General features: G+C 54.9%; 4 protein-coding genes across 4 annotated transcripts; 2 read left to right on the top strand and 2 right to left on the bottom strand.

Moving 5' to 3' along the window:
- Window positions 1-695: 695 nt before the first annotated feature.
- Window positions 696-3084, bottom strand: CCOS01_15369 (uncharacterized protein; the record flags this gene model as incomplete). The annotated part of the gene is made up of 3 exons (XM_060463508.1): window positions 696-884; window positions 933-2667; window positions 2720-3084. The coding sequence occupies 3 exons, from the start codon at window positions 3082-3084 to the stop codon at window positions 696-698; spliced, it is 2289 nt and encodes a 762-aa protein (XP_060306111.1).
- Window positions 3085-4451: 1367 nt separating this feature from the next.
- CCOS01_15368 (uncharacterized protein) lies at window positions 4452-6323 on the top strand (the record flags this gene model as incomplete). The annotated part of the gene is made up of 1 exon (XM_060463507.1): window positions 4452-6323. The coding sequence occupies one exon, from the start codon at window positions 4452-4454 to the stop codon at window positions 6321-6323; it is 1872 nt and encodes a 623-aa protein (XP_060306110.1).
- Window positions 6324-6969: 646 nt separating this feature from the next.
- CCOS01_15367 (YL1 nuclear protein) lies at window positions 6970-9369 on the top strand (the record flags this gene model as incomplete). Its single annotated transcript, XM_060463506.1, has 1 exon — window positions 6970-9369. One exon carries the CDS (start codon window positions 6970-6972, stop codon window positions 9367-9369), a length of 2400 nt encoding a protein of 799 aa, XP_060306109.1.
- A 591-nt stretch (window positions 9370-9960) lies between these two features.
- Window positions 9961-10062, bottom strand: CCOS01_15366 (uncharacterized protein; the record flags this gene model as incomplete). Its single annotated transcript, XM_060463505.1, has 1 exon — window positions 9961-10062. One exon carries the CDS (start codon window positions 10060-10062, stop codon window positions 9961-9963), a length of 102 nt encoding a protein of 33 aa, XP_060306108.1.
- Window positions 10063-12939: the final 2877 nt, after the last annotated feature.

Genomic DNA, 12939 nt, shown 5'->3' with positions numbered 1-12939 from the left:
TTAGCATTGTGACGGGATACGCTCGCCTCATCCGCTCGCCATCTTCACTTTGACAAAGGGCACTGGTCCATTTTCACTCTGTCGTCTGGCCGTTTCGACGGTCTGCCAGCGCCAGCCAGTGCTCTTATACTTCCAGCCTACTTCAATCGCAACGGTCAATTATGCCTATTCAGTTTACTTCGAGAGGGTATCGTCAATTGCGACTGTACAAATCGCTCATTTTGCTGATATCGCGGCGGAGGAAGGAGTTAGCTAGACTGAGTTGGGATCACGAAAGTCGTGGCTGGCAGAAACACACAGTCAATTTAGTCCGACGGCATTAGTAGTCAAAATAACCGGTGCCTTGCAGAAACTTCCCGCAGACGGTCCCACGTGGAATATCTCTTTTTCATTGTGTAGTGTGTGTGTATATTTGTACCTCTTTGTGTGTGTATTCGGCCTGCTCTCGAACACGACCCTCCAAGTCCCAGTTGCCTCCTCTCCCCCTGCTTGATAGGACGTCGAGCTCTGGCACCACCGTACTCACATGGCTTGCCAGACTTTTGTTTGCAGAAGACAGTAATATAAAAAATCAAAACGCCATTGTCCAGTATGCTTATCCATATCCCACAGGAATCCTACAAATGAGTGCAGCAAGCTTTGTCTAGGCCGTATCTTATCTCTTCACGTTTCTTCTAACCACCTCTCTCGTTTCCTCACTTGGACCCCTCAAAGGCCCCCATGTCCTTGAGTGTAGTAGCCAGCCGTCGGTAGTCGCGCAGCAATTCGAGAACCTCGCCAATCTTCAGGTCGCCGGGGTTCTGCATCTCCATGAAGCGCTTGTTCGGCGGACTGATCTTTGGTATCTGCTTGGGCGGCAATGCAGCTGCAATATCAGGGAAAGCCTGCGAAAGTCAGTACATGGTGTTAATGTTGGAGATCAAAGTACGTACGCTTGCAAGGTCGCCGCCGTCAGCTACCTTGGTAGCCAGGCCATCCTTGGTCATATCCTTAGGTACTTCCTTCGCCGCAATGGGCGTGGATGCGGTCCGGCTCAGACCTCTGATCATGCTCATACCGGAGAACCTGGAGAACGAATTGCCAAAGTTCCTCACTGAGTCCAGAGGGTTGGTTGCGTTTCCAGGAGATGGCGTCGGCAGATCTTTCTCCCCTTCTTTGGCAAAGAGCACCTTCCTCGAGCTGTTGACGCTTCGCGAGCTATCTGCGCTATGGTCTCGACTGACTTTGCGTCCACCGATGAGGTTGAGCACCTTATCCTCGCGGACCGGGGGCCGGCGAGTAGATTCGGCCTCTTCTGTGCCATGAACCGAGCTGGCACCGCTGACGGACCCTTCCTCCTCAGGAGGCGGGGTGCTCATCAGCTTTCGAGCATCATCGAGCGTCTTGGGCACGACGAGCCCCTGGCCTGATTCGGTGGGAGTGCCCTGTGTCTCGCGCAACTTGCCGACCAAGAACTTGTAGCTATCACCCAAACTAGTCGAGATCGTCTTTATATGCTGATCGGCCGTGTTGAGCACGGCGTCACTTGCGGCACCAATGGCCTGAGCAGGCGTGTTGACGAGCTCGCTCAGTCTTCTATTCCGAGCTTGAACCGCAGCACGCAGCCCGGCCGATGCGGAAGGCGACGCAGGCGGTCTCGTTGGCGTGGCATTGCCAGAGTCGGTCTCCACCGAAGGATCCGCCGTTACCGTCAGTCCAGGCGGGAACGCCGGAGGGAATGTCTCAGCCCGCGGAGTGCCCGGCTGGCTGATACCTCTGGCAGGACCTTGGGGCAACTCATCGGCCCTTAGTGTAGACAGATCGACCGTCTCCAAAAAGCTGATGGCTGCTTCTAAATTCGTCAAGCAGTATGCGGCCTCGCCCGTCAATTTCGGCTCCCATCTAAAGTGCTGAATAAAGTGCAGGTCGCTAATAACGTTGAGATGTTCAGGAGGAAGCGTGATGAGGGTGAAGATGAGCATAGGCATAATCTCATCTGCGGATGCAGACGGGTGGAATTGCGCCAGAGTCTCGACAATATCCTTGTGTGCCGCTTTCAAGTGGTGTACCTTACCGAGCGGGTATCGCTTCTCATTCATGAGAATCAAGTCTCTTCTAGCCTGCTCAAGCGATTTCTTGATCTCTTCAACCTTTTCCGCAGCGGCTTCGGGTGTCTGAGATGCATCGTCGCCAAGATCGATTCCCAGGTCGGCCGGTCCAATGCCGACCAGCGCGAGTGCTGCGGTCTTTGATCGCAGCTTTGAATCCTGCGCTTCGTCCTGGGTGCTCTTGTGGCGGTAGATCTTGTCGTAGATACCTTCGCACAGCCTGCGCTCCACTGCCTCCTCGATGATGCCACGCTTGGCTTCGATTGCTTTCCGCGCCTTCTTCTTGTTGGCGAGTTCTTCGGCAGTAATCATCTGCTGCTCCGGCTCTGGTTTGGGGAGATTTTTGGGTTTATCCTTGCTTCCGAGGGAAGCCGCCTTGGCTCGAAGCCTGCTAGCTGTGGAGACCTTGGATGACGCGGACGGCGCAGGCGATGCATCCCGATTATGCCGTGTGATCAGACTAGAGATATGTGTGTTGACGTGTGTGGATGCGGTTTCGTAGAAACTCTGGAATAATGCAGAAACATTGTCGATGGTCAAAGGCGCGGGGTGACTTTTCGAGCTGAGAGTCTCGACGAAGCTATCCGCGGTCAGTAAATGACGTGAAGCCGAAAGAGGATGGTGCGCCATACCTGTCAGTCAGACTAACTAGTTCAATTGGAAGCTCACCCAGGTCCACAGAGCCTCTGCCGTCGAACCCATCGTCGTTATCTGTTGACGGCCTTCCAGCAGTCTCGAAAGCATCAGGGCCCTCGGGCTCGTCTGCTGGCTTCTGCTGGACCTTGCTGGCTACGGTCGTCGTCGTTGTTGTTGTCGTCGTCGTCAACGGGTCGGCCGCAGTCCCATTCTGGAATGTTTGAGCTCGTTTCGGGACTCGGAGAGGATCGCTGTCTTCGCTCTGGCGAGTGAAGGAAGGCGCCCGTATCGTATTTGGACGAGCTGCTGGGGATTTGGAGGGGCCGGTTGACGCCATAGTTTCGACGATGCTGGAAGCCATTTCCTTGGTCAGTTTGACTTCGTGGAGATGAAAAAGAAGGGATTTTCAGGCGCTGACTTGGGGCTGACAAGCAAACGTACCTGGTCTGATGTTGTCAAGGCGGCATTAAGTAGTGGAAGCGATCTTGAAACCCGATATCAGAGGAAAGAGATCCCTGGTTGTAGCACGCGGGACAGATTTATGCCATAAATGGAGTAGGAGAACAGGGATGATGGCTCGTAAGATGGCCCAAGATGGCAGCTATGTTTCTATTCGCATCTCTAACAAAATGATGTCAGTGCCGTAGATGGGTGCACGGGGTGCCTTGTGCCAGCGCAAAGCAAAGAAGAGGGCGAGGACGGGGCGAGAGAGCAATGAGGTTTTGAGGATTGTTGGTCTTTGAGCAGCTTGAGAATAGGCCGTTCCCGTGAAAGGAAGGTAACGCAGGTAACCAACCGAGCATGCCAGCTATGGTCGGTAAGGAAGACAAGTTGACAAGGTAGCTCCCGCCATGCCCCCGCTCAAGTTTTATTGGAAGCCCACAGGTGTCATCTGCAGACGGATCCGACCTTCAGTGCATGCATGTGCTGGGGGGCACGAGGAGGACTGACAGCGGATGTCTTAGCCTAAGGGCCTGATAGCAACTGTAGCTACCTTAATGTAGGTAGGCACGAATGCTCTGTACTCTGTACTTTGGGGCTTGGTCTTGATTCCTGGATTCCAATCAGTGATGGGCCCATTCTGGTACCTTGCACAACGTACCTTGTTCCGAAGCATAAATGGTGCCTCGGAATGTCATCAATGTTGGGCGTATTATCCATGGCAGCAACCCGGACGGGTTGCGACGGGATCGTTGAGTAGCCGAAGGTCCGCTGAAGATGCCCCTCGATGGTCCCCCAAAGTAGCGTGGAACGGTGGATGCCAGGCACCAGGCAGCTTCGGATACAGAAGGCATGCGCGCTATCTGAGGGGACATTGGTCACATGCTGGTGCGGGTATCCCTGATTGCGCCTTATCGGGGGACATGAGACTATAGGTACCCGCCCAGGGTAGCTGTTAAGCCGGCTGCAGTCTTGACGACATAAAGTCTTAACGCAGATCCGGAGGCGGAGACCTTTTGGCGCAGGGAGTGGGTTATCGGGCCTGATCTGTGCACTCTCCGCGAGTCGGAGGCAACGTAAACAGCGCCAGCGTCGTCCACCTGATGCTGTCATAACTTGGGGCACGTTGTCTGCGCATCTCAACGTCGGCATCATTGATCCTCTTGTACTCATCTACCTCCACGCGTCGCCTTCCGCGAGACCCAACCTCTCGTTGCTTTCACTCCCTACTCTTCGTCAACCATTATTCCTGGATGCGACTTCTTTTTCTTGTGTCTTGAGACAACCATGAGACTCAAATTAGGGCGAGGGGGCCAGTGTAGCTCTGCTGGCAGGGTTACGGCACAGCTGCTCTTATCGTTCCTCGCGGTATCACCGACTCTAGCTTCCGTTGGGGAAGTGCCAAACAACGACGACGCCGTCCTTCAACCAGGACCTTTACTTCCACCCAGCACCGCACAACCCAACACGGGCGAACACATATTTACATTACGACACATTTTCCACCATGGAACATATCGGCATCCTCAGCTGCACCGACGCAAGGATGTCCGCCACTCCGACGGCGCCGATAACCAGGTCTGGCTGGCGGAGGAGGACGGATACAAGAGGGAAAGGGTGATGCCTCTGAAGGCCCAGAGCACGCCTCTCAAGATCGAGCGCATGGTTGATCGTCGGCCGTCTGTCGTTGATCCCATGGTCACCGAAGCTCGTCAGCGCGGCTATGTCAACATCATGTCGCCATCCGATTGGACTACCGACGAGGTCCCCGGACCCAACGTCACGGACAAGGCCACGGTTATCAGCCTTGCCATCATGGCTGCAAACGCTTACATTGAAGAGGAGGGCAAGGCGGACTGGGAAGAGGTCGGCAGCGGCTACAATAGGAGCGCTGATTTCGGATGGGAGGGTGACGGACTCCGGGGGCACATCTGGGCGGACGAGACGAACTCGACTATTGTTATTGGCCTCAAGGGAACTTCTACGGCCATCTTTGACGGAGAGGGAACCACCACCAACGACAAGGTCAATGACAACCTCTTCTTCAGCTGCTGTTGTGCTCAGCAGGGGCAGTGGACCTGGCATCAAGTGTGCGACTGCGCCACATCCACCTACTCATGCAACAACACCTGCGTAGTGCAAGCGCTCAAAGACGAGCACCGATACTACACGGCGGCCAAGGAACTGTACTCGAACGTTACCGAGCTGTTCCCCGACTCCAACATCTGGCTGTCGGGCCATTCTCTCGGGGGCGCAGTCAGCTCCCTCCTGGGCCTGACCTACGGTATTCCCGTCGTGACCTTTGAGGCCGTGCCAGAGGCGCTCGCCGCCAGCAGACTGGGACTGCCTGTTCCTCCAGGATACGATCAGATGCTTCACCAGGCTCGCACAGATACCGGCGCCTTCCATTTTGGTCATACGGCAGACCCCATCTACATTGGGACCTGTAATGGTGCTACTGCGACGTGCTCCTTTGCTGGGTATGCCATGGAATCGGCCTGCCATTCTGGACTTGAGTGCGTTTATGACGTTGTGGCCGACAAGGGATGGAGAGTCGGCATCGGAACCCACAAGATCCGATCTGTTATCCACGATGTCATTATGAAGTATGACACGGTCCCAGAGTGCAAGGCTACGCCCGAATGCCGCGACTGTGCCAACTGGAAAATGTATGAGAGCAACGGGACCGAATCGACCACGACGTCCAAGTCCTCGACAACATCGAAGACGCGTACTCGGACAGCCACCTGCCAGACGCCGGGCTGGTGGGGTTGCTTGGATGAGACCACGACGACGCCGGTTACCACTACTACTTCCACGTCGACCACGTCCACTTGTAAGACCCCTGGCTGGTTTGGATGTAAGGACGAGACGACCACGACTACGACCACTTCGTCTTCAACTACGACTGCAACAACGACGACTACTTGCAAGACACCTGGATGGTTTGGCTGCAAGGACAAGACTACATCGACCACGAGCACGACTTTGTTCCCCGGCGCAACCCCGTCTCACACCATCACTGCCGCGCCCACGGCCACCCCGACATCAGCGCCCACCAAAGCAACCCCTTCAGATCCTCGCTGCAATAAGAGGTACTGGTTCGGATGGTGTAAAGAATGGACCCAGGCGGGCGAGAGCTGGAGTGAGGAGATGTGATTTGCATAGGTCCAGATTTACCTGTACTTTTGGGTTGAAAGGGATGCGGGAGCATTACATGAATTAACAGGCGGCGTTTGGTCATGGGAACGGAGTACACATAGGAGCTGGCAATGCTAGCCACAGATTAGCAATTACAAGTCATAGGAAACTATGCAAACAAGCTTGGAATATAGAACATCATATCAGGGTCTCATCTGCAATGATAAGTTGACATATATGGTGTTGGCAGGTTTACCTTACCTACCTTAGGCAGCCGTGGCCGGTCGCCTCAAGAAATCGGGTAACGGCGCACGGAGGTAACGCCCCTTAAGCCCCACTGAGGGACTTGGGGCCGTTGGTTGCTGCCCGCTGCCCGCTAACTCCCGATTCGCTTGTAATTGGTACCTTGCCGGAAGGTGGTTCTAGGAAAGTCGAATTGTCAGACGTCACAAGTGCCGCGACGTCCGCTACATCTACAATTTTTTTTTTTTACCCTTCTGGACGCGTCTCACGCAGACACTACTTTACCACCCTCAACGTCAAAACTCTCCCCACGCAACCCATTTCACTCGAACAGGCCGCCGGCTGTACACGCCGCACCTCTCACAGCGCGGCAGACATGGGCTAAGGGCCCAAATCCACACCTTTCAATTCGACCGACGCGATGGCTACAACGGCAAACGACACCAAACCTTCATCGCGCGATGAGTCTTCGGACTCGAGCGGCAGCGACAGCGAAAATGAGACCCCGACAGTCGCCACTCCGACCACAGTAGAATGGTTGGCGACCGGTCGAGAAAAGCGGTCTACCGCCGGTAACCGCATGAAGTCGATGCTCGCCAACGAAGAACCCGATTCGGACCTCGAACTGCTTTTTGCCGAAGACGACAACGACGAAGGCTTCAGCAATGTCGACGATGCTGGTTCCGACGTGCAGATGGACTCGTCATCCGACGACGAGGATGACCAGCAGCAGGGAGACGACCTTGAGGGCGAAAAGGAGCTCGAGAAGCAAGCCAGGGAGAAGAAGCTAGCGTCGCGGAAACGCAAGGCCCAGGAAGCTATCCCGGCCAAGTTCAGAAAAAAGGTCCGCATCGAACAAACGGCCGCACCCGCGCCGCGGCCGAAAAAGAAGTCGGAACGGACGAGCTGGCTGCCCTCGGCGGCTGACATGCCTATCCGCGCCTCGCTCCGCCAGACGACGATGCTCAGCAAGGAGCAGCTGCACCAACAGATGAAGGAACGCGAGGCGAAGCGGTTGAAACAGGTGGCCATCATGGAAAAGAAAGCAAAGAAGCTCGAGGCGTCCAAGAAACCGCCCATGACACAGGCGGAACGGTTGGCTGAGGCGGCCCTCGTGGAGAAGCGCAACGCAAAGTCGTTAAACAGATGGGAGGTGGCCGAAAAAGCGCGAGAAGAAGAACGCCTTGCGAAGCTCGCCGCTCTCAACAACCGAACACTCAAGGGCCCTGTGGTGACGTACTGGAGCGGCATTGGTGAGTGGGAGCATCATCTGAAGCACGTTGGCAGGGTCGCCGAGGAAGAGAAGCCCGTTCGGAAGAAGAGGGAGAAGAAGGAAAAGGTGGATAAGACGAAGGGCAAGGAGGAGGGCTCAGCGTCGAATGCTTCTGAGCCGACGCTGCCTGCACCGACGACAGAGACGACAGCAGAGGCACAGTCGAACGCAAAGCCTGACGCTCCGCCAGCCCCCCCGACGTCAATGGATGTCGACCAAGCTCAGCAGAACGATGCTTCAAAGGCACCGTCGCCATCGACACCCGTTCCGCCCGTCCCCACAGACCCTCCACCGATAGTGAAGACGGAAGAGCGCCCCCGTGTGATGGCTCCCCCACCCATTCCTCCACCGCCATCGTCGTCACTCGCCATGCCCAAGCCTGAAGACAAATCCAGGATCATGGCACCACCATCAATGCCACCACCGCCGACCTTTGGCTCCATGTCCATGGCTCCTCCCCCTATTCCGCCACCTCCAAAAACATCGGTATTGGCAGCTCCAGTGCTCGCGCCGCCTGTTCTTGCCCCTCCCTTGGGTGGCATCCACCTTGCTCAACACACGACGCAGCCAAAGTCCAATGTTCTGGCGCCTCCGAATGTATGCCAGCACAAGTCTCCTCTATCCATGCCGGCTCCTCCCCCTCCACCATCAGCAAGACCGCCGCCGCCGCCACCTTCACTAGCACCACTCCAGCCGTCACAACCAATCGCTCTGCCGAAGCCTCCATCACAACCGACGGTCGATCCCTCTCGTCCCGCACTGCCTACGACTGCGCCTGCGACTGCGACTGCGCCGGCAGAAGCACCGGCGCCTGAGGAGCCTCCCCCGAGCGAGGTTGCTCGCAACGCCTTTATTCTTCGCAACTTTGACGAAGAGCGTGTGCGTGACAAGACTGTACAGACCCAGATTCTCTTTGGACGGCGGATGGACCGCCTTGCGAAGCCAGCGCCCCGGCCAGTATGTGTCATTACCGCCCACCCCGCTCGCTACCGCGACCCCGAGACGGGTTTACCTTATTTCAACGCCTATGCGTACCGCGAAATTCAACGACTCCGCCGCGGCGAGTACAAGTGGAGCAGCCTGCTCGGCGCATGGGTCGGCAGCTGCACATATGCCGCTCGCGGGGTGCCGGAGCGGTTCCTCAAGGGAGGTCCGCCAAGACAGCCAAAGAAGAAGGAGGTGGAAAAGGAGGAGGCTAAGGTTCCAGAGACAGAAGCAGAGAAAGGCAACGGCGCCGTCGGGGAAGGCACCGAGAAGCAGGAACCCAATGATGCCAAGACGACACTGCCTGCTCAGGAGGGAGTGGTGGATCAGCCGACAACCAAGACGGATGCCGCGACGGTGCCCTCACCGTTACCGTCGGCGGGGCAGGCACAGACGCAGCCGCAGACCCAGCAGCCGCCGCCGCCGCCAGCCCAGCCGCAAGCGCCGCAACCACCACCACCACCACCAGGCCAAGTTCAACCCACCCAGGACAAGGAAGTGAACTTGGCCGTCACCGAGTCTGCCACACAACCCGCTGCCGCTTCGGTTGCGACCGTTGTCTGAGTAAGGACAAACTCTATGGGAGGCCCGCCTGAGTAGTTGAGCAGAACAGAAAATACGTTTAACGGGAACGAAAAAGCCACGGCTATTTGAGGATTTTCATCGGACGGTTTGTTCCTGCGCCCTGAACAAATATAGGCTCCGACCGATCAGATCGGAGAGAGTGGGCCGAAACAAGGCACACACCAACATACACACATACCTACACACGGGGAGTTCAGAGGGAGGGTAGGAGGAAAGTCAAAACATGGGGCCAGGGCTCGACTTCCGAGGTCCCCAATGTTCACGGGCGTTTATCAGGCCGCTTGCTGTATTGGGTACGGCGTTATATATGGCCTTTTTGGTGTGGGATGGGACGGGGATACTGTACTTCTATTGTGATAATACCCGCAGGGCAAGTTTTCCCTCGTTGAAAGGTGGGAAAGATATGCTCTGCCGTTCTCGGAAGTGCTCTGAGAAACTTGAACAAATGCTTCACTCTGTCCTTGTGTGTGTTGTTCGTTTCCTTTGCATCACTGGTCATCACAGTATGGTATTGTTCATAAGTACTACCAATGAGACATGTGATCACTACATCAGAGCAAAGGGTCCAGTTCAGTATCTCGTGAGTTGTCCAGCGAAATAGAATTCCGGAACTCCACAGCATTCCGGGTGATTCTTCTCGGCCGGGAGAGAAAAGACCGACGAGACACACATAACCCCCCTTTCTTCCCCCCCGTGTCGTCAAAAGTCTCTTTTTGAGATTTCCCTTCTCCCACCTCGTACGTAGTGACACAATTCAATGGTATCAATGGGCCCTCGGAAGCTGGATGATGAAGCACGAAAGGGGGGGTGGCAGACCGAAAGCAGACTGAGCTGCTGGAGGCCGGTATGGCTGGCTAGGTGGTACGGTTGGGCTGGAGGGCATGAAAAACGCTATTTAAGAATTTGTTTGGACGTTGGGGGTGTAGTGGTTGACTTTTTCTCGTGCCAGATCTCTTTCTCTCTCTCTCGCGCGCGCGCCGAAGAATGTTGGGATGGTTTTTTTTTTTTGTGATCAGACCAGGGCAGGTTTACGTACGACTGTAGACAGACCACTTACAACCCACGGCCCATAGGGTGGGTGCTACTTTGAGTGAGCGAAAAGCTTAATTTGAGGTGTGGTCTCGACTTTCTTGTTCCGGGCATGAGTCGTGATAGATGCGGACATGTGGGAACGCATGATCAGGAGGAAGATGTCAGGTCCAGGGTAGGGAAGTGGTAGAAGGTGGAGGTTCGAGGGAATGTAGCGCCGTTGGACATGGTCAGACTCGGAATTCAATCTTTGATCGAAAACACTATCAACGATGCGTGGGATATAGGTGGATGGAGGGGACGAGGTTACGTGGTTGCATTCTGTACACCACGCCATCTCATACAATCTATCTACGGAACTCCCACTCGCAGGCGTGCCTCACCAATACATCCGTTTACGCGCGCGAGCAGAGTAGCAGTAGTAGTAGCATTGCAGGAAGTAAGGCTGTTGACACGGAGCCGCAAATCCGACGTTGAGCCTCACCAAAGCATGCTTCGCCTTTCTTCCCCTGACCATTCGGCCCCTTCACCTTCACGTTGGATAAGCCTGCCATACCATACCATACCACACCACCACGTACACAACCAACCTTCCCAACCTTTCGGGTTCGATATCGGATTCCCGTCTCTCCCTTCCAACCATCCGAAGCTTTCACTCATTCCCCGTAGCCGTACCTGGCCTTACGTACCTCTCTCTCCCTCCCCTCTCTATAATTCTCTTGGGCGTACGTACGTATACACACACAATCAACATTTACGCTCACTAATACATCGTCGTCCCATGTTCAAGGTGCTGCGGTCTCAGTAAGACCCTCCGCTCTTCTGAGCCTTTTCTCTCCCTCCCACCCCTACTTTCTTACACAATCCCACTGGGTGCCGATTGGGTATGAATAATAAGCAACCGGGCCATACAACCCCTTCCATGCACCGTTCAGAATTTTGAGTACCTAGTTTCTGGTGCCTGGATAGGTGCCTGGCTGGTGTGGGAACATACCCGGATACTTCCTAGGCTGGACGAGGATTGTGATCGCAAATATAGGAACACCCTCACTATACCTCGCTGAAATACTCGCATCTCCCCCAATCTCCCGTGTCAACTCTCTTTTTCTGTTCCGACGTTGACATCACTTGGCGAAGAATTCGCGGGTGTAGGGAGAAGTACGCTATACCGCAGAGAGAGTCCATTTGAGGGGTCTCGTAAGTTGAACAGGATCGCAATTCAACCGCTTCTTCCTCTATCTTCGGACCCCCTTCTCGCATACCCCTCCCGTCTCTCCGAGGAGCGAGTCCCCTTGGACACACACGTGTTAAAACACCGTTATCAAGAGACACACAACAGGGGACGGACCATCGTATCTGAGTACATGTCGTCATTCTTCCCCAACGTGATCGGGGAAATCACGGCATGTAGGGCACGGTGATAATCACTTTGCCTTGGGAAGACGGATCATGACCATGACGATGGACCATGGCGGCGCTCGCCGGACACGAATAGTGCATGCCGTAGTCAAAAAGTGACCAAGACGAAAACGGGAGACATCAAGAACTCCAAACCAAGACTGATGATTTAAATTGTGAGATCCAATCAGGAATGAAATATCAACCGCCAATACTATCTCACAACCTTCAACTAGCCAGTAAAATTCATGAAGAAGGCTTCCGTATCTCAAGCCCCAAATTACTGCCGCTGTCCCAAAGTAAACATCGTGAAAAATACTGGAGATAATGTAGGTCTTGAAGAGAATGAAGGGAAAAGGGGGGGAAACGCCCGTCGGGAATCTGGTCCAACCAACTACACCTACACATCGTCGTCATCCCCTCCCCTCCCATACCGTACCTTATCCCAAGAGGAGACAAAAACACCCAAATGACATGCATGGCTAAGCTTCTTTCATGGTTTGATGAACACATTTCCCCTCTCGGATGGCTCTTAGTAGGAACTGGGATTTTCTCTCCCGCTGGCTTAACCGCTCATGCTAAGCATCCTCTTCTCCCTCGCTTACTCTTGCTCAACTCTCAAGCTTGCCGACATAACAACCTTCACCCACCCACCCAACCATATTCTCACATCCATGGCACACACACACAGACAAACAACACTCACCGTTGGACCAATCGCCGTGGTGCCCCTTCCAGCTCGTACGAGGCCCTCGGCCGAGCCTCACAGCAGCTCTCCAATCGTCCACCGCCCACCACTCCGAATCCTTTGAAACCGCAACCGTGAGTGCACAGATGGTATTCGTAGGCGCGTAAGCAGCAAAAAAGAAGCTTGTTGAGCCAGAGCCTCGAAATGAGCCAAGGTTGCTTGCTTCTCGCGGGAGGCTAAATCAGTCAGTGACCCATGCTGCAATTTAACAGCCGGCGGTAACCCGGGACGTTGCAAGCTAACAGACGGCTTCTGTCACTTGGCATATGGGGGAGGAGACAGTTTCAAGCTTCTTGAGTCATTGCAGATGTTTCATTCAGATTCATCTATCACGATCTCTTCGTTCCGCCTAAAATGGCAACGCTAGTTTGCAA

The sequence above is a fragment of the Colletotrichum costaricense genome (genome assembly GCF_030867565.1).
Source record: "Colletotrichum costaricense strain IMI 309622 chromosome Unknown Scaffold_23.1, whole genome shotgun sequence".
In the NCBI taxonomy this organism is placed as follows: Eukaryota; Fungi; Ascomycota; class Sordariomycetes; order Glomerellales; family Glomerellaceae; genus Colletotrichum; species Colletotrichum costaricense.
The sequence above is the reverse complement of the archived record's forward strand: the minus strand, read 5'-3'. Positions and strand labels throughout refer to the sequence as shown.